This window comes from Ursus americanus, chromosome 15 (genome assembly GCF_024610735.1).
Source record: "Ursus americanus isolate L20-20 chromosome 15, mUrsAme1.1.p, whole genome shotgun sequence".
NCBI classification, from domain to species: Eukaryota; Metazoa; Chordata; class Mammalia; order Carnivora; family Ursidae; genus Ursus; species Ursus americanus.
This window is the reverse complement of record NC_142141.1, coordinates 52,357,475-52,381,861: the sequence shown is the minus strand read 5'-3', so window position 1 is coordinate 52,381,861 and position 24,387 is coordinate 52,357,475. Positions and strand designations below refer to the sequence as shown.

The 24,387-nt window shown below is 45.8% G+C and overlaps 1 protein-coding gene across 1 annotated transcript in view; it reads left to right on the top strand.

The window, feature by feature from the left end:
* The window catches only part of FBXL7 (F-box and leucine rich repeat protein 7), a 376,485-nt gene extending 354,089 nt beyond the window's left edge, over positions 1-22,396 (top strand). Inside the window, exons 3-4 of the mRNA XM_045787161.2 lie at positions 11,748-12,359; positions 19,025-22,396. Of these exons, the coding sequence (XP_045643117.1) occupies positions 11,748-12,359; positions 19,025-19,761 (1,349 nt within the window). The 3' untranslated portion in view covers positions 19,762-22,396. The remainder of the gene's footprint in view (positions 1-11,747; positions 12,360-19,024) is intronic.
* The last annotated feature ends 1,991 nt before the right edge of the window (positions 22,397-24,387 follow it).

Here is a 24,387-nt window from a genome sequence, read left to right as displayed (position 1 = left end):
GCGTCTTTGTTTCCTCTTCTTATAAAGACACTGAATCATACTGGATTAGGGACCACTGTAATCGAATATGACCTCATCTTAACTTGAGTCCATCTTCAAAGACCCCACTTCCGAATAAGGTCACATTCACCCATACCAGGAATTAGGAGTTCAACATATCTTGTCAGGGACACAACTCATCCCACAACAGAAGGAATGAATCATTCAAGGCTTTGGTGCAGGAGGTTGAATCATATTTTAGAAGGCTAACTCGAAATGCAAGGCAGAGGCTATGAGAGCAGTGGGGAATCAGGAATCTCAGGTAAGGAATTGTTGAGAGGAGACAGAGATGTTGAAAACTTCAAGGGGGGTGGTAACCATGGAGACAGAGAAAAAGGACTGTTAGCTCCATAAGTTAATCAACTGGTTAGATATGAGTAGGATTCAAGATCATTCCCAAGTTTCTAGCTTAGGAGGCTGACTTGACAAGTAGTGGTACCATTAACAGCAACACAGAATATAAGGGAAGAAGGCTCTTCTCTGCAAAAGACATTAGTGTGTTCAGCCTCGTGTGTGTTGTACTGAAGGAATACCCAGGACACTTTCAGGGAATGGGCTAGGAGCGATAGTGCTGTCCACTAGCACTCTTGGTTTTTTTAAGATTTTATTTATTTATTTATTTGAGAGAGAGAAAGAGCATGAGTGGAGGGAGGGACAGAGGGAGAGGGACAAGCAGACTCCCTGCTGAGCGGGGAGCCCGATGCGGGGCTCGATCCCACAACTTTGGGATCATGAGCTGAGCTGAAGGCAGACACTTAACTGACTGAGCCACCCTGGCGTCTCCACTGGTACTCCTTACCGTGGGATTGTTCTGTATCTGTGCTGTCCAGTACGGTAGCCTCTGGCCACATGTTGCTAGTGAGCTCCCGAAATGTGCACCCACGGAGCTGAATTTTTAGTTTAATTTTAACAAATTTAATTTACGTAGTCACATGTGGATAGGGCTATCATATTAGGTAGCACTGGTCTGGCAGGTATTTAGATATATGTGTTTAATATTTGAAAGAGACACACAGCATGGTCTAGACTGGAAATTGAGTTTTGGGAGTCATTAGCCGACGGGCAATTGCTGAAGCCATGTGAGTTCCCACCCCCCAACTCAGGGGAGGCCAGATGCTAAAAGAGAAGAGTAAGGAATGAAACCCTTGAGCAATATCAATATATGCGTGGTACAACCACAGAAGAGGGTGAGCAAACAGCACATGAGAAGTAGAAAGGAAAAGTGGAAGAGAGAATGGTATTGCAAAAGCCAGAGGAGAAATTTTAATGGGACAGCAGGTTTACCATGTCGTACGAAACAGATTTTACTGAATAAACTATGAGAAAAGAATTTCAAAATTACAGTATTCCTTTGACAATAAATGCAATGACCATATTTTGCTCAGCAAGAGTTAAGTATATTGTGTGCTGGAGACATGGATTTTTATTTTTATTTTCCCCCCTTTCAGCCCCACATCTCAAAGGTTTATGGAAGCAACAACATTAACATGGGACTATGGATACCAGAGAATCCAAAATAATAAGCCTCTGAAAACATAGCTCCATAGCAGGAGGGCCCAGAATTTCGTCCCCATGAAGTCCTCCATTGAAAATGTGTGCTTTTGGGGGCACCTGGGTGGCTCAGTCATTAAGCGTCCACCTTCGGCTCAGGGCGTGATCCCGGCGTCCTGGGATCGAGCCCCACATCAGGCTCCTCTGCTGGGAACCTGCTTCTTCCTCTCCCACTCCCCCTGCTTGTGTTCCCTCTCTCGCTGGCTGTCTCTCTCTCCGTCAAATAAATAAATAAAATCTTTAAAAAAAAAAGAGAGAGAATGTGTAATTTTTGTCAGATGACTCTACTGATAACAATACCAGTTTTCATAGACTCCACCTAATTACTCTATAAAGTGAGTGGAATTACTTCCAGTTTACAAAAGAGGAGGCTGGCGGCTTGTGTAGCTCCAGCTGCTTGCCTCAGATGGTGCACGTGGCGCGCACCAGAGCGGCACAGGAGTGCATGCTCCTCCGCCTTCGACGCTCTTGGGGACCTTAGCAGTGTTTCCTAAACAAGACATTACAGATGCTGTCGTGGTGTTTGCTGATGTCCCCTTACCACCTGTACTGCTATTCACTTAATATCTTCAAAAGTGACTTTAAATTATTGTTTAAAAACCAAATACTTGAAAGGCCAGCATCACAAATAGATGATAATTTTTAAATAAACTATGATGAACAATAAAAAATGTAATTAAATCAATGTTATGAAATACTGCTGCTTGTCAAAGATTTTGCATCTGAAACCTGCTTTCTTTTTATTAAGAAGGAAGATGAACAAATGTTTAAAGAGATTCTCGATACACGCCCTACGATAAGGAGAATATCCCCTCACCTTTCGAAAAGGGATGGTGTCTAACGGCAGTGGTACCCTCTCAGGGATGAAGCATCCTATTTTCCGTTAAAGAATAAGTAGTATAAGGTCACCTTTTGCTATTTGACAGATAAGAAAAAAGGAAGGCTCTATGATGTTGTCATTTCAACCTAGAATAAAACCGTAAGGAGGCTGATGAATTATAATCCAGGGCTGTCCCATAGTTTCTTTTTTTTTTTTAAAGATTTTATTTATTTATTCGACAGAGATAGAGACAGCCAGCGAGAGAGGGAACACAAGCAGGGGGAGTGGGAGAGGAAGAAGCAGGCTCATAGCGGAAGAGCCTGATGTGGGGCTCGATCCCGGAACGCCGGGATCATGCCCTGAGCCGAAGGCAGACGCTTAAGGACTGAGCCACCCAGGCGCCCCTGTCCCATAGTTTCTGAGGCCACCTGTGCTGGCATAACTTTCCTAAGACATCCTTTGTACATACTGGTGTTGCAGACAAAATCAAACTGCACTGTAGATTCAAAGATGCCATTCTGGACATTTCGCTGATTATGTTTATGGTTTTGAGAACAATGTGGCTTCAAAGCTTCCTTAGCAGTATGACTCTTCCCTTAAAAAAAAAAAAAGGAAAGAAAAGAGAAAAAAAACCTCAAACAGAATCCATGCTTAGCTCAGTTTAGAGTCAAAAACTGAATGCACCAGGAACTGGTGTTCTAGCATAAATACGGAGCTGGGCCTTTCACTAAACCATACGCCCTGTAGGAGGGGAGCCTCATCACCCCCGGTCAAGACTTTGAGGATCCATCACCATAACTCTATCCGCATGGGGCTGGTCCACGTGACTAACGAGGCAGGTTTTTGTTCTTGGACAGAAGGGTTAGCCATAAACTGATCTGGGGGTCGGTGGGAGGGGAGGGGGTGCCACCTTCTGGACGATGAATCCTAGCAAGAATCTTTGGGTCCCAGAGGTAACTTTCTCCAGGTAGAATGCAAGATCAACGTTGTCTCTATAAATTTCCACTTTATACAACCAATACCTTAACTAAGTACTAGGGTGTGTATATTATGTGAACCACATTAAAAGAAAATATTTTGAAATAAAACAAGAAGAAAAAAGATCCCTCAGATTGTATTTTTTTTCCACTGGCGAGGTTTTATAGATCTATTTTTTTAAGCTTGAGTTTAAGCTAAGAAAAGAAACCTTGCTTTTTATGGCAAGAGTTCTTGAGTAGAAAGACAATTTATAATGGAAAGCATCTTGCAGAAAAGTTTTGGTAATCAGAGAGGGAAAATTCAGAGTAGCTTTGTAAATTTTGACTTTGAAAGGCCAATATAATGTAAATATGACTTCCTAGAGTGTAAACAGCAGTGGTTTGAAAATAAAAACTTGTGCAAAACAGGCAGCTATCTAGTTGGAAGAAAATGTGTCTAATAAGCATGGGTGTCTGAGATGCCTTGAATTTTTTTGATAATGTACTATAATTACTAAAGATGTAAAATTTCCAGGACTTTTGAAACCATGAGAAAACAAGTTTATTGGGTTTTTGTTCCCCCCTCCCAGCTATACTTTTTGGTATCCTTTACATATTTAAAGTAACCTAAGAACATTAAACTTATTATTCTCACATAAATTACATATTTGGAAATGTTTTAAATTATTAATGGAGCCACAGTGCTGAAATTTTAAGGCATCCACCATCTCTTAATTTAGTCAACAGATGAAAATATCAGTATAAAATGGTGTGATTATTTATTTGCCTCAGGATCTCCATTGTAGCAAACAAAATTTACACCATTTTGAGAAAATCCAAAAGCTTACCAAAAATATTGCTTAATTCAAATGTTTTCCACCACTGGGAGATTCTGTGTCATTGTTTTTACCTTGGACTTCCGAAAACTGACTTTTGCTCCGGACAGACTAACTTTTCTATCCCTTACCATCCTGGGCTTTGTGTGATTTGAGCACACTCTCAAGAATCATTTTCCCTCTCCCTAAAGGATATAAGAAATTGGAGAGGGGCGCCTGGGTGGCACAGTGGTTAAGCGTCTGCCTTCGGCTCAGGGCGTGATCGAGCCCCACATCAGGCTCCTCTGCTGTGAGCCTGCTTCTTCCTCTCCCACTCCCCCTGCTTGTGTTCCCTCTCTCACTGGCTGTCTCTGTCTCTGTCAAATAAATAAATAAAATCTTAAAAAAAAAAAAAAAGAAATTGGAGAGGTCAGATTCTTTGCTGCAGAGGTAATTTAATGGGACTGTGGTATAGAAAGGAGGTGGGCTAGGAACATTTGCTTTATAATCTAGTCAAATGCAAAAGCTCCTCCCTTCCTAGACCCCACTGGGCACTTAACCAGCAGTAATAGTGTGTGTTAAATGAGCCAATGAAAGAATGAATCATCACTTTCTTTTCTGCCTATAAATCTGTAATCCTAGAATGTGCAGCAGCCCAACCTACTGAATTTTAGGACCCAACGTCTGTCCCTGTGTACTCCTTGTGGTCCATTCTGTATATCTTCCAGTAGACGTCGGTGCTGTGTGTTTTTTATTTATTTCAGTCTTTTGGATAGATCCACCTTCCCAATGTCATTAAGAGACACAGGTTACAAAATACACATCTCATTGCAAAAACACATGCTCATTTCTTTAAATTCTCCCATTCTGCCTTCATGACACTTACATATGTTCTTTTCCATCTTTAGTAGTCTTACCTATTCATAATGGACAACCGCTTCTCTAATTCTTACATCTGAAATTAACCAGACATGTCCTTTTTGCAGATTTTATAATTTTTCCTCTTATAGCTATGTCTGTCTGCCCTTCCCTCCATTCAGCCTTCCACCCTACCACAGATTAATTCACTGAGTCCACCTTTAACAGATTTCATTATCAATTTATGTATTTATTTTTGAAAAAAGTGTGTCCAAAGAATGTCTGCAGGGAAAACAGTCGTCTTGGTAAGTTGAAAAAGCTACTTGCCTTGGAGGAGGTTGGGAAGATGGCAGAGTAGGAGGACCCTATGCTCACCTTGTCGCACAGATACAACTAGCTAGCTCTCACATCAGTGTAAGAAACCCAGAAAATGACTTGAAGACCGGCAGAACGAACTGCAGAACTGGAGGTAGCGAAGAGGACACACTGGAGAGGGTAGGAAGGGCAGAGTTGCAGTCAGAGAGGCTGTGGGGAGCAAAAGGGACCACACCATCTGTTGGGGGGAGGGAGTCACAGGTGCAGAGAAGGGAGAGAAACAGAGTGTCATGGGGGAAGACAAATCCCCATAACATTGGCTTTGAAAGCAAGAGGAGCCCGAATTTTGAATTTCGTGAGTTCTTACGACCAGCAGGACTTCATGCCTGGAATTTTAAATATCAGCAGGCTCCGTTCTGGGAGAGCCTGGAAGGCAAGCGGAAGCTGAGTCCCCATCCTTAAAGAGACAGCATGACAAACAGCCCACAGAAGTACCGGGTAGAAGCAGCAGTTTGCATAAAGCCTGGGACATACAGGAAGGAAAGTAGTTTACTCATTTTGGAGCATATCCTGGAGGGGCAGGGACCACTGAGGGAGTTCTCCAGGAACAAAGGAGCTGGCAGGTGCCATTTCCCTCCTCTGCCCCCCCCCCCCCAGCATAAACACACAGCCACCTGTGGGAACCAGCGGCACTGACATTCACTACCTAACTTGTTTACACCAAGCCCCTCTCCACAATGCTTCCTTGGATCTACCCTTTCCAGTCTTGCTTGCCTCAGTCCTGGAGCTGTGGGCCCCCTCTCCCAGAAGACCGGCGCAACCTTGCCAACGTTGTGTCTCTTGACTGGTATGATTTGCCGAGCCTGAGTCCCAGTGGCCATGGGTCTCATTTCCCTGGCGGACTGGCATGCACCTTTTTAAAACTGCACTCCCCACCCTGGCCAGGGACCAAACCCTGCCCACAACAGGAAAAGAGATCCTCTGTGGACTACTGGACCTAAGGAAAAAGCAGCCAGGATACAACAGCCGAGCACACACGACACACATAGGGGACAGCTGCTGAAGCACCAGGTTATGGTGAACAGAGGACGCTGCATGGCTGGGCACTCCAGGATCTCTTCTTCATAAGGCCACTACTTTCAACAGCAGGAGATATAGCTGACTTTTTAACACAAAGAAACAGACATAGAGAGTTAGACAAAATCAGGAGATGGAGGAGGCTGTCCCAAATAAAAGAACAGGATAAAACCACAGCAAGAGACCTAAGCAAAACGGTGATAAGTAATGTGCTTGATAGAGAATTTAAAGTAATGATCATAAAGATACTTGAGAAAAGAGTGGAGGACATCAGTGAGATCCTTAACAAAGAGATAAAAAAAGAACCAATCAGAGATGAAGAACACAATAATGAAATTAAAAATACACTTGATGGAATAAATAGGAGACCAGAAGAAGACGAATGAATTAGTGACCTGGAAGACAGAATAATGAAAAGTAATTAAGCTGAGCAGGTGAGAGAAGAAAAAGTATACAAGATGAGAACAGACCTAGGGAACTTAGCAACTCCCTCAAGCATAATAACATTCACATTATAAGGATCCCAGAGGAAGAGAAAAAAGGGGGCAGAAAATTTACTTAAAGAAATATAGCTGAAAACTTCTCTAATATGGGGAAGGAAACAGATATCCAGACCCAGGAGACACAGAAACCCCCTAGCAAAATCAACCCAAGGAGGTCCATCCCAAGACACATATAATTAAAATGGCAAAAAGCAGTGATACAGGGAGAATTTTAAAAGCTGCAAAAGAAAAGAAAATAGTTACAAACAAGGAAAACCCCATAAGGCTATGAGTGGATTTCTCAGCAGAAACTTTGCAGGCCAGAAAGGAGTTGCATGATATATTCAAAATGCTAAAAGGAAAAAAATTTGTAGCCAAGAATGCTCTATCCAGCAAGCCTATCATTCAGAATAGGAGAGATAGTTTCTCTGAAAAACAAACGCTAAAAGAGTTCATGACCATTAAACCAGCCCTACAATAAAGGCTAAAGGAGAGACTCTTTGAGTGAAAAGCAAAGACCATAAGTAAGAGTAAGAAAAGTAGGAAACCCACAAAAGCAGTAAAAACAAGTATATCTGTAAAAATCAGTCAAGAGATCCACAGAATAAAAGGATATAAGATATGATCCCATCTACCTCATATGGGTGGGGAGGAATAAAGAATGGGTTCAAATGTAAGTGGCCATCAACTTAATATAGACCGCTATGTGCAGGAGATGTCATATACAAACCTAATGGTAACCACAAATCAAAAACCAGTAATAGATATGCAAAAAATAAAGGAATCCAAGTCGATCACTAAAGAAAGGCAGCAAGCCACAAAAGAGAGCAAGAGAAGAATCCGAGAACTACAGAAACAACCACAAACAAGTACCAAATGGCGATAAATACAAATCTATCAGCAAGTACTTTAAATGTAAATGGACTAAACTCCAAACAAAAGATATAGGGCGTCAGAATGGATTTAAAAACAAAACAGAACAAAACAAGACCCATCCATATGCTGCCTGCGAGAGACTCATTTCACACCTAGACACATGCAGATTGAAAGTGAGCAGATGGGGAAACATTTATCATGCAAACGGATGTGAAAAGAAAGCAGAGATAGCAATACTTACATTGGACAAAATAGACTTTAAAACAAAGAGTGTAACAAGAGACAAAGAAGGACACCATAATAATGAAGGAGACAATCTAACAAGAAGATAAAACAATTGTAAAATACTAATGCATCCAACAGCTCTCAGGATTGTCTTATAAGGGCAGTAATCCCATTTATGAGGGTTCTACTCTCATGACCTAATCACCTCCCAAAGGCCTCACCTCCTCATACTATGATCTTGGGGGTTGGGATTTCCACATGAACTTGAGAGGGATACAAACATTTAGACCATCGCATTACTCATTGCTCTTTATTACTAATTTAATCATCAGGTGCTATTTATCCAATCATGACAAATCATACCCTTTCAGAAAGTCTCTGAGGGTTCTTGACCTGCATAACTAGGAAGGATCCAGAGATCCCTAGTGTACATTCTGGCAAAAGAGACATCCAGCTCTCCTGGTGGAAATCCCCAGGCTCCCTTGCTTGTCTCCTCATGTGAGTGAACAGGGCCGCACAATCAGGAATCACTCTGGAGAACTGTGCTGCTAAGCTCTAGAAAAGGCAGGGAAGAGCTATGACTAGCTCCTGAATCCTCTCCAGGACAGAATGTTCCCCACAGATGTGTGAGGCTGCCATCTCTCTCTGAGTGTGAATTCCGTTACCACTCGGGTATGAGTATTGGCAAAGAAAAAACGGAATGTGTTACTAACAGCACAGCAGTTCTGGTCAATCTGGATGCGGTCCCGTTCTCTCCCTCAGTGCAGGGAGCTTGAAAGAGCGAAGAAAAGTGAATCAGTTATAGATGCAAGTTTAGGAATCCTGATTCCCAACCACAAGCCTCTTCATCCCACAGGGGCATAACTCAAGATGTGCGGGTCTCCACAGAGCACTGTGAAGTGTCTTCTCCTTCAAGATGAATAGAACGTAGGCAGGCAGCAGAGAGATTCCAGAGCCCTCACAACCAGGAAAATGTCAGAGCCGAAAGCCTGAGATTGCCTTCCCCTCCTGGCCCTAAATGAGCTCTTCACCTGCCTAAGAAAAATGCTCACTTCGGAGGCAATTCTCAGAGTTCCCATCATGATGAAGGTTACTACCACAGTAGCTTGGATGGCAGTTTTGAAATCCCTGATTGGTTTACATGTAATATTTTCTTTTAAGATTTACTATTTATTTTAGCTGATTACAAAAGAGAGATGTACACATTTCTTAGGAATGATTTAAAACGCAGTGCGTATACCCCTTGGGATGGAGAAGTACATGCCAAGCTAGAAATGATTGTTTTTTAAACATTATAAGTATTTCTTTGCAATTCAAGAAATTCACATGCACCTACCGTGTACCGTAAACCGTGTCAGGTGCTGCCAGGACACAAATAAGAAAAGGATTTAATCCTTGTCTCAAAGGAGTTGTTAGTGTAATGAAGGTGTATCTGTCATCTGTTGCCCAGTAATGCTATGTAACAAATCACCCCAAGCTCAGAGTTCTAGCTCACACATCTGTGGTTCACCTGGGCATCAGGTGACACCCCCCCCCCAACCCCACCCTGGGCTTGGCTGAGCTTGGCTCTGAGCTGCAGGTTTCAGCCAGTTCTGGATTCCCCATGGGCCTCGCAGCACCCTAAGATCAGTGGACTAGCCAGGCATGTTCTCACTGGGCACATCACGCGGCCTAATATTCACTGGCCCAAGCAAGTCACGTAGCCAAGCCGAACATCAGTGGATGGAGCAAATCTACTGTCCCTCGGAGGGACTGCAGAGTCACCTGACAAAGATACGTGGATATAGGGAGAGATGCAAAATTGAGAAAAATAATACTGTCAGGCACATTCGGGAAAGATAAATTCACAATTGCCTAATATCAAAGAACGGGGATTTCAATAGGGAAGGCATTAATTATATCTCAAAGACATTAAGAAAATATTCTTAGAGGAGGTGGCATTTGCATGTAGCGTTTATATTTCAAGGGGCGGACAATGTGAGGGGCAGGGGGGGAAACAGTAATTCGAGGATGATCCAGGAGCAAAGTCATAGACATGTGTAGGACATTTTCAGTGTTAGGTTATAAAGAAGTAAATTGAAAGAAAACATTTTAAGAGTAGAACAAGTACGCCAGGAGGAAAACTACAAATGGACACTCATCATGGAGACCCCAGTGTCGGAAGTTCTTGTGTCGTATGTTATTACCACACGTTCTTTGAAAAAAAAAATGAACGTTTGAAAATTCACAAAGTATGAAATGTGGAAAAGCACACAAGGATAGAATTTTTGTTTAAGACTTTAGAGCTGTAATAAGAGCTGGAAATGACTTAGAAATCACCTAGCCCAGCTCACTTTTTTCTTTTTTTCACAGATTAAGAAACTTGTATTTGGGGGATAAATTCCTTCTCTCTTTCTCTCTCTCTCTCACTGTGTGTGTGTGTGTGTGTGTGTGTGTGTGTGTGTGTGTGAAAAATACATAGAGAGAAAAATATCATCTTAAATCCATCCATCTATATATGTAGAGTATACAATAAATAAATATATTTGTATAGAAAATAGATTATTTCATATCGATATCAAGATGAGGGGTATGGGGGCGCCTGGGTGGCACAGCGGTTAAGCGTCTGCCTTCGGCTCAGGATGTGATCCTGGCGTTGCGGGATCGAGCCCCACATCAGGCTCCTCCGCTATGAGCCTGCTTCTTCCTCTTCCACTCCCCCTGCTTGTGTTCCCTCTCTCGCTGGCTGTCTCTATCTCTGTCGAATAAATAAATAAATAAAATCTTAAAAAAAAAAAAAAAAAGATGAGGGGTATGAAACGAGCAGACTTCTTAAAGTGGTATTCTAAAGAATTCTTAATCCCTCCAAAACTGAAAAACCACTTGTATCCTCACTAAGTGGTCTTTCTGGTTTCAAGGAATAGAATACGAGTCATGTCATTCAAATACAAAAGGCAGAGTTGTTAATAAGGAAGAAAAATATATATTACCACCGATAGTCAAGGCCTGGAAACACCACTGAAGTGCCGGGTCTACTGGTGGAAGTGGGGTGGCTCCGCACACCCCAGACTGCAGTCGGAGTTTGGGGTACGGTTATCAAAAGATGGGGGACTGGACACTAGGGGGCAGGCCAGGGCAAAGACAGCAAATGCTCTCTATGGCCCTCTGCCAGTCTTCCTCTCTTCTGAAACTCATCCCTTCACTGGTAAATGGAAGGTGATTACCTGTCTAACCAAATTGTAATTAGAAAAGGGAAAGAGTGTGTGTTCACAATATGTGAGATTTCTTCCCAGAATAGACACAATGAAGCTTTGAGGCTGTGCCCTTTAGATGACCACTGTTAATGGAGATCAGAAGGCAGCCAGCTACGGCCCGCAGGTCAAATCCAGCTGGTCTGTTTTGTAAAACAAGTTTTATGGGAACAGCCGCCCCTGGTTGTTTACGTATTGTTTGTGGCAGCTTTTGCTCTACGATGGCAGGGTGGACCAGTGGCCCCGGAGACGGGGCCCATGTGGCCTGCGCTGCCTCAAACATTACGTATCTGGCCCTTCACAGACGAGGTTGCCCACCCCTCCTGCAGAGAGGCCTCTTTCTGGAGTGGGTGACATTCGCCTGTGCTTCTGCTTCCGGTGACGGATTCAGCCGGGGGTCTGTCCAGGAGGGATATCCGTGGACTGCGCGTCCGTCGTTGGCCCCTTCCCTGGGCTCCGCTGCCGGCCCTCCTTTTAACCCTTTGCTCTCTGTCCTTTGCCAGACTCCGACCTGAGCATGCGCACACTGAGCACGCCCAGCCCCGCGCTGATATGTCCCCCGAACCTGCCCGGATTTCAGAATGGAAGGGGCTCGTCCACCTCCTCGTCCTCCATCACCGGGGAGACGGTGGCCATGGTCCACTCCCCGCCCCCGACCCGCCTCACCCACCCGCTCATCCGGCTCGCCTCCCGCCCGCAGAAGGAGCAGGCCAGCATCGAGCGCCTGCCGGACCAGTGCATGGTGCAGATCTTCTCCTTCCTGCCCACCAACCAGCTGTGCCGCTGCGCGCGCGTGTGCCGCCGCTGGTACAACCTGGCCTGGGACCCGCGGCTCTGGAGGACTATCCGCCTGACGGGCGAGACCATCCACGTGGACCGCGCCCTCAAGGTGCTGACCCGCAGACTCTGCCAGGACACACCCAACGTGTGTCTCATGCTGGAAACCGTCACTGTCAGCGGCTGCAGGCGGCTCACGGACCGAGGGCTTTACACCATTGCCCAGTGCTGCCCCGAACTGCGGCGACTGGAGGTCTCCGGCTGTTACAATATCTCCAACGAGGCGGTCTTCGACGTGGTGTCCCTCTGCCCCAACCTGGAGCACCTGGACGTGTCAGGTAAATGGCAGCTGACCCCCCCCCCCCCAATCCGAGGGGCCCTCCAGGGCACCCTCCCAAAGCAGTAGAGGACATCGCCACCTGGAGCAGGTCCCCTCCCCCTCCTTGATAGCGTTAGAGATGGAGGGTGGGTGGTAAGGACGCTGACTCTTCCAGAGAGAGGCTGTCTCTATGTAATCACGACCCCAGAGGCCAGAGGTGTCCCTTCCATCACACAAGGCCAACTTCTTAAAGGCACTCAAGTCACCTTTTGTCTGGCAGGTAAGGTCGTGTGACTTTTAAACCCGTCCTTCCTCCCCATGGCTGTCACTGAATTTCACAGCAGCCACAGAGAATGGGAACCAAATATCTAACCCAAATACAGGTGGTTTAGACGCCGCCCTTTAGGTCCGTTGGTTATTGTTTCGTGGAAGCCAGAGCTGTGTCTAAGCTGATCCTATGTTTTGGGCCCTGCTCACGATTGCTTGTCATTTTGCAGACCCTGGGGAAAATCCATCGTGGCCAAGTGTCTCCTGTTTCACCCCCACTCTCCTCACCCTTGGGTTGATTTTGGATTTTTTTTTTTTTAAGCAAAATTCTCTATTACATCGTGCAGGGTTAAGGCCCATCAAGTGGAGCCTTTCGATCTTTTTAAAATTGAAGGACATCCCAGCATGGCTGCTTTGCTTGAAAACCTCTCTCAGGCAGGAAGAATCAAAACCCAGACTCATACTTTGGCGCCAGACATGGACCCAGCCAGGCTAGCAGCCTTTCTTTATCTCCTCCACTGCCCAGTCAAAAGACCAACATTTGAGAGGCCGAAATGTGTGAGATGCATCAGGGAGTTAAAGAAATGAACAGCATGAGCCGCAGCCTCAGGGATGGTCAGGGAGGGGTCAAGAAGTAAAAACCACTGTGACGGGCGAATAAACAGAATTTGGGATTTACAAGCGTCTGAGGTAAATGATACCCTCCCACAAAATCCGAAGTCGAAGTCCGCTCTCTGAGCTCGCTCTCTCTTTCAAAAGCCGACATCTGAAAATATTTCAGATGACAGTCAATTATTTTTCACAGATTCTTTCCCTTGCTGGAAAGCAACTCGTTTCTCCCCCTGCCCCCCCTCAGCTGGCTTCAGGACAAAACCATAGTAACCGTACGTTCAGTTAGTCCTGAGCAGCTGCTGGCATAAAGAGGCAGGAAACAAAGAGGTTTTCTTACATTTTTCCTCCAAGGAATTCTGGAAACAGAACGCATTGTGATGTGGTGGGGACTAGTTTCAAAACTTTGTGATTTGGGACAGTTCACAGCTTTCTCTAGATGTGTTTCCTCTTCAGTTAAAAAAAAAAAGGCAAGGAATTGGCTTAACATTCTAAGATTCTGAGCATCGTGGGCCTTTAGACACCTCATTTCCTTGTCTTTTCGAAAATCAGATGAGAGAATGACTGGTTCTTGGAGTCCCCATCTGTTACAGGAGCCCCCTGAGCACCGTCAGTACAGGGTGCAAGTACCGCGCCCGTTCTGTTGGAGTCCTTTGGAAATTCAGAAAAGTAGAAACCACCTTGGGAATGGAAATTCCTGGGCCTCTAGCCTGAGTGCGTGGATGGAGCTAGGCCCCTTTGACGAACCATTCTGTAAGCCTGATGCCCTTCCTCTATATCTCTCTAATCTGCAGAGCCTCATGTATTTGTGGTTTTCACACACGCCTCTCAGTGACCCGCAGTGATCTGTGTAGACACTGTGTACGCAAGGGAATCGCTAACTCACTGAGTTAAGAGCACAGGATTCCAGCTGGGGGGGGGAGGGGTTTCCAAATGGTTCTGAGGGAATCCGGGAACGTTAGGTTGATACTGGGAGAAGCCAGAGAGCCGGCAGAGGCGAAATCAAGGTTCTGAATCAAGGAAACCAAGGTTCCCCTTTGGTTTTCAAGCTGGCCTTCTCACTGGCAGGAAATTCAACTTTGGAAGATTCGACGCTGGTCTAGAGCTTAATTCCCCCAGAGGATGTGAGACTGCTTCTCTTGTCCCTGGTACGCTCACCCTGAAAGCTGTCTTTGCAAGTCTTTGAAACTTACTATAACTAGTTCGAAGGCAGGAGAAGACCGATGCCTCAGTGCAAACAGTCAAGCAGAGAACAAATTCTCCATTCGTCCACCTTTTGGTCTAGTCAGGCCTCATCTGACTGCATGATGGCAATCCACACTGGGCAGGGCCGTCTGCTTTCTTGGGTCCCTGATTCAGATGTTAATCTTACCTAGAAACAGATTCACAGGTACCCCCAGAAATGTGTAGCCAAATGTCTTGGCACCTCGTCATCGACTCAAGCTGACACATAAAATTAAATATCATAATTAATAATATCTTGAAACATCAATGAAAATGGTAAAGCCGACCAGTTTTCAGAGTATAAAATATTGTAAATATCACAAAGGAAATTGCCTCAAAGGGTCCTCCTACACGCAGACACCTGGAGTCCTCCAATAATGAGAGGAGGTGGTACCGAAGAACATTTTTGTGAAAGCAGGACCAAATCTGGAATTAATTGAAGAAACCCCACAGATATGTTCAGCCTAGATTGTTCATTTCCTCTGAGGGATATCCGTACCCCTTACCCTGAGTATTAGGGCAGGCCTGATAATCTGATCCCAATGGACCATTCCTATCTCAGTTCCCATTAAATGCTTTCAGAAACTCTGCATTCCACCCTATGGCCACTCCTCACAACTCCTTTGCTCCCATGCTTTCTTGGGTCTCATCTTTGCTCATGCTCTCACCTTACTGCCTGATCTCCATATTAGGTAACCAAATTGCTTCTCTCTTTCAAGAATCCTCTTATAGATACTCACCACTTCCAAGACTCCTGATTCCTCAGTATCTAAATGTTCACTTCATGCTGACACATCTACAGTAAATCTCTCATGCAATTCATCAATTGCATGCTACATCCTGGTCATTTCTTACCTCCTCTAATTGAAGCCTTGGATTAGAAAACTTTCCCTAGTCTGGCTGTATGACGCTCATAATCTCATTCAGTCTGAATTGCCTCATTTTTAAGAAATGAAGGTGTAATGGGATGATTTCTAAGGTTCTCCGGCATCTCTGTAATGTATGAATGCATGAAATAACCACAGATCTTACCTACTGAGCCATGGACCAATTTATTTTCTTTTCAATCCAAACCTAACCAATCTGCAAGAATTAAGGCTGAGGATTGAATTAAAATTATTAATCTAAAATAATACAAGCAGATCAAAATAGCATCTTTACCAAAACTGAGCTTAACCGGTATTTCATTAAATTGGGGACTCGGTTTCAAAAACAAGGCACATGTTTCCCTGAATCAAATATAATATCCTTCCTGGAGTGCATTAGATTTTACTAGATATTAAAAAAAAATAAGAAACCGAAACTAAGAGTTGAAGAACAAAGTTTGTCATCTGATCTTGAAAAACAAAGTGCCTTCACAGGCATCACAGATGGGCAGCCACTACTGTGGACATAGAAATTCAGTATAAGCAGGATTACAGTCACTCTAAAAAAAAGGAAATGCAAAACAAAGGAAGATTTCAAAGCTAAAGGTGAGGGGTACCAACCACCTTCTGCAGAACCACGAAGGCTATTGCACAGAGCAGAGCAGACAGCCAGCCTCCGACGAGTCACACCTTTGCTCTCCAGCATTGGATTGTATGCTTTGCTCTTTCCTGAAATTCTTTGACTTGGTAGCACTTGGCTTTTGAACCTCATTATTCCCAGGACCTGAATTTTATAAGAGTTTCCTGGGCAGCCTGCCAGGAGGTGGGAGGAACGTTCCCATTAGCACTATAACGTCGCCCTTGGGAGCCTTGGATATTGCTGGAGCAGCCAGGGCACGGAGGTGCCCGGGGTGAAGCACCTGGCTTTGGAACTGCAAGAAGGACTCGGGAAGAGCACAGAGAAAATGAAAAACACAGATACAGTTTATGTAGTGGGATGAACTATATATACATATATAGTTATTTATATTCTATATTGACATATTTTTATATTTATATACTAAAAATATGCTGTACATATTTTATGTAGTAATAGCAAGTGAACTGAAATATACATTGAAATGAGGGTTTCATATATAAGTATATATAACATATAATGTATATAATGTATTGTTGATATACACATTCCTAGGGGAAGAATGGCTAGAAACGGTGTTTAGAGAGATAGCTGAAGATATCTTCCAGTCATCTGAAGAAGGATAGAGTATTAAAGGGGTTCTAGATCTCAACAACAAAAAAAAATCTTCCTAAGCATTAATTTCCTTATCAGTAAAATGGATTAAAAATCAGGTAAGTCAATGTTCATTAAAGCATTCTGTAAACTTCGTCATTCAATACAAATAAAAGGCATTTTAATTAAGTATAAAACAGACAACTGAAGTATAAATTTACATCAGCCATGGCCAAAGTCCTGAGGACATTTAAATGTTGGAATTTAGATTATCCTGAGTGGGGCAAAATTAGCTCCAGATCAAGGTCCACAAATATTTCCTAGAGGCTTATAGAGGCTTTAAGGGCCAGGAGGTGAAAGTGTATGTATTTGTACTTACATAGAGGGAGAAACTCCTCCCTCCCCACCCCCATTTGACTGGGGTGGGCCTCCCGCATGCTGGGCATGCTTTATGCCTAATTGCCATCTGCTGGAGGCATTTTTTGGTATGAACGCACTGGCCTGAGGGGAAAGGTCTGGCTGATGTGTGGGAAGAGGAGGGTAGTGTTATGAACTGAATATTCGTGTCTCCCCAAAATCCCTATGTTGAAACCCTCGCCATCAGTGTGATGGTATTTGGGAAGTCGTTAGGTTTAGGTGAGGTCATAAGGTGAGCCCCTGTGATGGGGTTAGTACCCTTATAACAGAGACCAGAGAACTTGCTCTCCTTCTCTCCATGATGTGGGAACACAGTAAGAAGGCAGCTGTCTGCAAGAGCGTTCTCACCAGAAGCCAGGAAGTGAATTGGCTGGCGCCTTGATCTTCAACTTCTCAGCCTCCAAACTGTGAGAAATAGATGTTTGTTGTTTAAAAATAAATAAAACGGGGGCGCCTGGGTGGCACAGCGGTTAAGCGTCTGCCTTCGGCTCAGGGCGTGATCCCGGTGTTATGGGATCAAGCCCCACGTCAGGCTCCTCCACTATGAGCCTGCTTCTTCCTCTCCCACTCCCCCTGCTTGTGTTCCCTCTCTCGCTGGCTGTCTCTATCTCTAATAAATACAAATAAAATCTTAAAAAATAATAATAATAATAAATAAAACGAATTATCCTACCTGATCTTCCTACAGAAGACTCTATTCACTCTATCATTCACTCGTTCGTTCATTCAACAGATGCTTAGTGAACATCAGCTCTGAACCAGGGATGAGGGATACAGCCGTGAACGGCCTGGAGTCCCTTTCCTCAGGAGTCTACCTTCCAGAGTGAGGACAGCAAATGCTTAAGTGAACAAATCAATGTATCATGCCACAAAAAGATAAAGAGTGATAAAAAGAAATGGGAGTCAAGCAGGGGACACCGGTTCATACAGGGTGATTGGGAAGAATTGTCCAATAAGTTGACGTGTGCTCAGAGACCTCAGAAAGTGCGGATGGCCCTCGGGGCTACCCGGGGAAGCCCTGTCCAGTGCACAGACGTTGAGGCAGGAGGGCAGCTGAGCTGTCTGGGAACCAGCAAGGAGGCCAGTGGGGTCAGAGAAGTGAGGTAAGAGATGAAGTCAAAGAGAGCAGGGATGCAGGTCCTCGGAGGCCCCCTTAGACTTTAAGGAGTGGCACCCACAGGCTTTGACCAAAGTGACATGATTAGAGTTTTATTTTCCAGAATCTCTCCAGCAGCTCTCAGAACAGATGGTTGGGAGTAAAGGCAGGACAGGGAGACTGAGGGGCTAGAGCAATCATCCAGATGACACAGTTGTTCTTCCTTGACCAAAGAGTTGAACGAAGTCTCCAGGTGGCCATCTCAGGTTAGATTAATAATTACATGTCTTTCCCCTGGAGTTTTCCAAGTATTTCTGTACCCTTTCTTTCACTGCGTCGTCATGATACCCCTACAGTACAAGCACCCCAGCTATTCTTGCTCATTGCATAGGCCAGAGAAGTTAAGCCTCCTGCCTGAGGCCCTGAGAAGTAGACCTGAACCAGGTGTGACTCCCAAATGCTCTTTCTGCCAAACCACGGTCATGGCCAAGCCTTCTCTAGCATGATCTTACCTCTTTGACCACACAGCTACCACACCTTTACAGGGAGAGAACCAGCCCTTACTGAGCTTCCGGAACTTCCTGGGCCTGGGCAAGATATTTACAAGCGTTGTCTCCTTTATTCTTCACAGCGACCTTGCAGGGAACGTGATCATCCCCATTTTAAGACAAACAAAGGCCTCAGAAGGATTGATTTGCCCAATGTCAGGCAGTTAGTGATGGATGTGGAATTGGAGCTGCGTTGTTTCTGATTCAAAAGCTCAGGGAGCCTCTTAAACCCAGATGACCAAAGCAGTTAAACGATCAGATGAGCACGGAGAACCCAAGAGGGCAGGGGTAACATCGGGGCCACGTCCGCGGGTGGAGCGGGGGGTGGGGGGGGGAGTAGGAATTTGCTAGGGCACCCCTCGGGCGGGGCACTCCCCCCCCCATTCTTGAAGGTTCTCTGAGCGTGTGTTCTGTCTCTCTGTGTAGGGTGCTCCAAAGTGACCTGCATCAGCTTGACCCGGGAGGCCTCCATTAAACTGTCCCCCTTGCATGGCAAACAGATTTCCATCCGCTACCTGGACATGACGGACTGCTTCGTGCTGGAGGACGAAGGGCTGCACACGATCGCGGCGCACTGCACGCAGCTGACCCACCTGTACCTGCGCCGCTGCGTGCGCCTCACCGACGAGGGCCTGCGCTACCTGATGATCTACTGCACGTCCATCAAGGAGCTGAGCGTCAGCGACTGCCGCTTCGTCAGCGACTTCGGCCTGCGGGAGATCGCCAAGCTGGAGGCGCGCCTGCGGTACCTCAGCATCGCGCACTGCGGCCGGGTCACCGACGTGGGCATCCGCTACGTGGCCAAGTACTGCAGCAAGCTGCGCTACCTCAACGCGAGGGGCTGCGAGGGCATCACGGACCACGGCGTGGAGTACCTCGCCAAGAACTGCACCAAACTCAAGTCCCTGGACATCGGCAAGTGCCCGCTCGTCTCCGACACGGGCCTCGAGTGCCTGGCCCTGAACTGCTTCAACCTCAAGCGGCTCAGCCTCAAGTCCTGCGAGAGCATCACGGGCCAGGGCCTGCAGATCGTGGCGGCCAACTGCTTCGACCTCCAGATGCTCAACGTGCAGGACTGCGAGGTGTCCGTGGAGGCCCTGCGGTTCGTGAAGCGCCACTGCAAGCGCTGCGTCATCGAGCACACCAACCCCGCCTTCTTCTGAAGGGGCGGCGCATGCGCGCGGACAGAGTGCCGCGCTTCCGAAAGCGGCGGATGGGAGCCCCGACCCCCACGCCCCCACCTGCTCGGAGCAGCCTTTGCTTCCTGGAAGGTTCTTAGGGATCTGGCTTTTCTGTTTCCTTAGTGCTCGTGGGCAACAGGGGTCAAGGAGAGGAAGGGGGAGGGACGGGGGGGGCAACAAGTGGCTGTGCCGGTAAACTGGGTTTTTTTGGGTCCGGTGATCTGTAGGCAGTTTCTCTTCTCCCAAAAGAGGTACCTCCGCAAGCCCATGGCAGTGTGTTTAAGAACGCCTCTTTCTCTCTCTGCTCCTGGCAGCATCCCAGGCTTCTGCGCGCACACACCCTGTCCCCACGGCCGCCCACCCCCAGCCCACAGCCCCTCCCTGGCCAACAGCGACCACACACCCAATGATGCTCTCCAGACCTCCTCCTCTTTAAACTGCTTGATTGGCCTAAGCCGTACTCATCAGCACCTCACCCAAGCTAATTCTTGGTAAATAAATGTCCTAGCATCTGGTATATACAAAGTGCTTCCAGCCCTTTTCTAAAGAATCATTTGTGGCAAGCAGCACTGTGCAGGAGGAGCCCTGCGCTCTGCCACGCCAGAGCTGCGTGACCTTGGGCAAGTCACGTGCCCTCTCTGGGCTTCGGCTTCCCGCACTGAGTCAGAGGCCATCCAGCTCGAGGATCCGCTTCATACCCATTTTAGAATTTCGGGAACGGAGATTGCCAGTAAGCAACAGCACCTCGACGTACAGCATACGAGGCATCTACCTCTTCCAAGAGTATTGGTTCTGGGCGGGCTGTCAGGAGATTGGGAAGTGCCAGCGTGAATGTCCCCTATGTCCTTCACTCCAATCTGATTGTCACCCCAACCCTGTTTCTTTTGGTGGGTGAGTCTCTTGGGCAGCTACTCCTGCCCGGCTAGGTGGGTGGTTCCTGTGACCAGTGCTTCCCGCCACCCTACCCCACACCATCTTACGGAGGCCATGGATTTCCCACTCCCAGCACAGCCCACCGCCCCAGTTAAGCTGATCTTGCTGAGTGTTTTCAAATAGGAAGAAAGACCCTCACCAGTTTTAATTAACAAGGGAGGCCCAAGAGAGCACATGTCTTGGAGGGGTTTTCCATCCTTTCTCAGAGCACATGTGGCAGGCAGCAGACACGTCTGCCCTGCAGCTGGCAGGAGCAGACGTGGTGGTTCTTCCTCATTCCGATCACATTTCCACTTTTCTCATCTATTTATTTCTCTGTGCATCCAGACTGCATCACGTGAAGCCTGTCGGGCTTAAGTCATGAGTGTTTCACGGCAGATTGCCACCTCGTGTGCCTTCTCCCGTGGCTAGCTGCATGTTCTCTGTCAAAGAGCACACAGCAGACTTTCAGGTGTTCAAAGACTGCTCACTCGAAAATGTCAGGCCAGTGGAAGAGGGAGCACATTGATCACACTTAGGCACTGGCCCGCGAGCCAGGCCCTTGGAATAGAACATGAAAATCCTTGCCAAGTATGCATTTTAAATGGCCCTGTTTGGATGGGAATCCACTTGCTAGCCTCACTCACGTGAAATCAGGATGCCAGAAGAAAGTCCACTGTTCATTTTCATGAAATTGAGTTGCCTTTTGTTAATAAACACATGACTTTTCCCACATTGTTCTCTAGGCACACCTCTCCTTCCTCGCTGTCCAAACAGTCACCCACTGCTTTCTCAAAGGGCCCATCATCCAAACGCAGAACCTCTGCAGCTCCAAGCCAAGTAGGTGGAATTGGTCGCAGATCAAGCTCACACACAACTCGACAACTGCACTCCCACTGTAGGCTTCCTGCGTTTCTTTGTCTTATGTCGGGAAGGAGGAGATAGAGTGAGGTGGCGTCTGCCCAGGAGGTTTCTTTCCTGCATCATTTGACATATGACCTCCTCTCCAGTCAACATCGTCAACAGCTTAACGTGTAAGCACGACTATGTGCCATGGGGGAAAGTGAATTGCTTGGCTGGGGAGAGTGTCTAGTGATAGTCACAGGGTTTAGAGCCATGAAAGAGGTCGAAGGTAGCTTTCGCATGCTCTGTGACTTGTGACCGTGTGTAACATTTCGGGAGTTGAGACTCACAAGGATTGTCCCTAACCCTTGGCACTACTGGGGTCTTTCAAGTGGTAAATTTACATACTCCGGGAATGAGAAAAGAGATCCAAAATGGCGCCCTGAACCAAAAAAGGGATATCCCATTACACATACCTTTATCACCACCACCTGACCACTTTGTCTAAACTGTCTTCCACACATGAAACAAAGCTGACTTTCACACTCATTGCCCAGCACAGGCTGTCTCTCCCCATCTCTCCCTTTGCCCCAGTCTTCTCTCCAGCCACTCTGCCCCCACTAGGGATATGAATCTATGGCAGAGGTCACTGGGGAAACAGCTCAGCAGATTTTTAGAGACCAAGCAAATGGCCTCACTAGGAAATTTATCTGTTTTAAAACATTGCTTCCTTCCTGCCTCTGCGAAATTGAATGCTCATTGTTTTTTTTTTTTTTATTTCTAATGTTCAATCACTGCGTGCTGTATGACTCTAGAAAGCCTTAATTTACTACCACCAAGAAATAAAGCAATATGTTGGTAATCGGGTTAAGTCTCATTTCATACGCTGGCCAGAGGAGCATGGTGTTCAGATGGGGACACTCAAGGGCGAGCAAGAAACTTATCTTCTGCTGAAGTAGAGCGCAAGTCGGGTCACTGCAGCTCTCGTGCCTTTAAAGTTCCATCCATGATTTTGTCGTTTCTCTTGGCTTGGTGACTTTGGCTGAAAATTAGCAGGAGAGCGAAAAATCATTACCTTCACGGTTTAGGTCAGGTCTCCAATTCCTTAACCCGAAACTCTTGGAGCCAGATGTATTTTGGAATTCATAATTTTTTATATTTGAGGAAGTGAGCTGTGGTTTATTTTGTAATCCCCCTGGCAGAGTCTGGGGCAGCACCGTTAGTCAAACATGTTAGATTTCTGCAGCAATAGCTACGAATAGTCATACTATATAAGATTATTACAAACTATAAATAGCCTTGCATCCATTCAGGTCAGGTTTTGTCACCAGACAAATTTGTGCCAAACATAATGAAAAAAAAAAAAACACTTCTATTTCTTCAGAGCTCTCCAGATTTCAGAATTATGAATACATAACTGTGGCCCTGAATACTTCTCCTGGCATGGGTCCAAACACTGGACTAATCAAAATTATGCTATTGGTTGTTATCAATTTTTTAAAAGGTCTTAGAGCTTTAAAACCTAGAAGGACAATACAACAACTTGATCTAAAAGGAAAAATTATCATTCAGTTGGAAAAAAAGAAATGCCAAAGCTTTACTCACCCCAACCTTTAGATCTGAGAAATCAATATGGCAGAAAACAAGCACCGAGAGATGAATGGCACACTTCAGCTTTGCAAGTAAAAAGGTTTTAAGAGATATTGATTTTACATGTATTTGTCCTCAACCTTCTTCACATCCTATGTCAGTGGCTTAATGACTGTCACATTAACCAATAGGACAGTGAACTGCCTGGGAACATTCACTAGAGGTAGCCCCGTGCAATTCTCGGGAATCTCAGAATACACTAGCAGGAGATAAAATGCATTTGTCCTTGAGGTTCGTGACTTCTTAAATTGTCATTTGTTCAGAATTAGAAAAAGTCTTCAAAAAATTTGCTATCCAAGAGCATGAAACATGAAACCAAACAGATTGGGGCTTTTTAAGAGGAAAAGTCATACAATAAAATTGCTTCCCACGTCCCAGTTTTCACAAAGAAGTCCCCAGAAATAGTGCATTTGTTCAATAGCAGGCAATCATGATTAGTTAAGAAAGACGTTAATTTGAAGAAATGCTGAATCGACAACAGGGGAGGGAGAGAGCGTATTCGGAGACTTGGTAAACGCTGCAGTGAAAATGTTCCCACAGACAAACTGTGAGATGAAGTTAGTTTCCCTCTTGCATGCTGTTGGTCAAATGGTTTCTTCTTTTTGATCCATTCACCAGCAGTGGTCCTTAATGTGGCAGGAAGGGGAGGTGCAGGGGGAAGGGGTGCGCCTGCCTCATCAATCTGCAGCCAAAGCTGATGCTGTCGCCGAGATTCCCCCAAACGCAGCTCCAGTTGCCCAAAGAGCAACTGAGACGGTTTCATGAAGATGACTGCCAGGTGGGCAGAAATACTCTCACAGACACTCAGACTGGAGACAGCCCACCCAGGAATGTACTTAGGATGGGACAATTCCTCCCTTTTTCTCTGAGTATACCATTATCTCCTGAAGCCATAGATCCATTTTGCAGAGCCTTTTTTTTCTCCCTTCAAGTCACAAGATCTGCTAAAACCACATGGGATGAAAAAACACCTCCCTTTGGGAGCTGGAGGCAGCTCAACCCCTGCCTGTCACCAGCACCACTGTTGCATTTCCAGCTCAGCTGTCTGCTGGAAATATTAGCCACAAGGATGCCGGTCTCATGGAGGACCCAGGAAAGCTACGCATACATTGTTGCTCAGGTGTTAGCAATGAGCCTCATCCAGGTGTCCAGGATGGCCTTGAAGATCATTGGGGAAAAAAAACAAAAAAAACTTCTTGACCT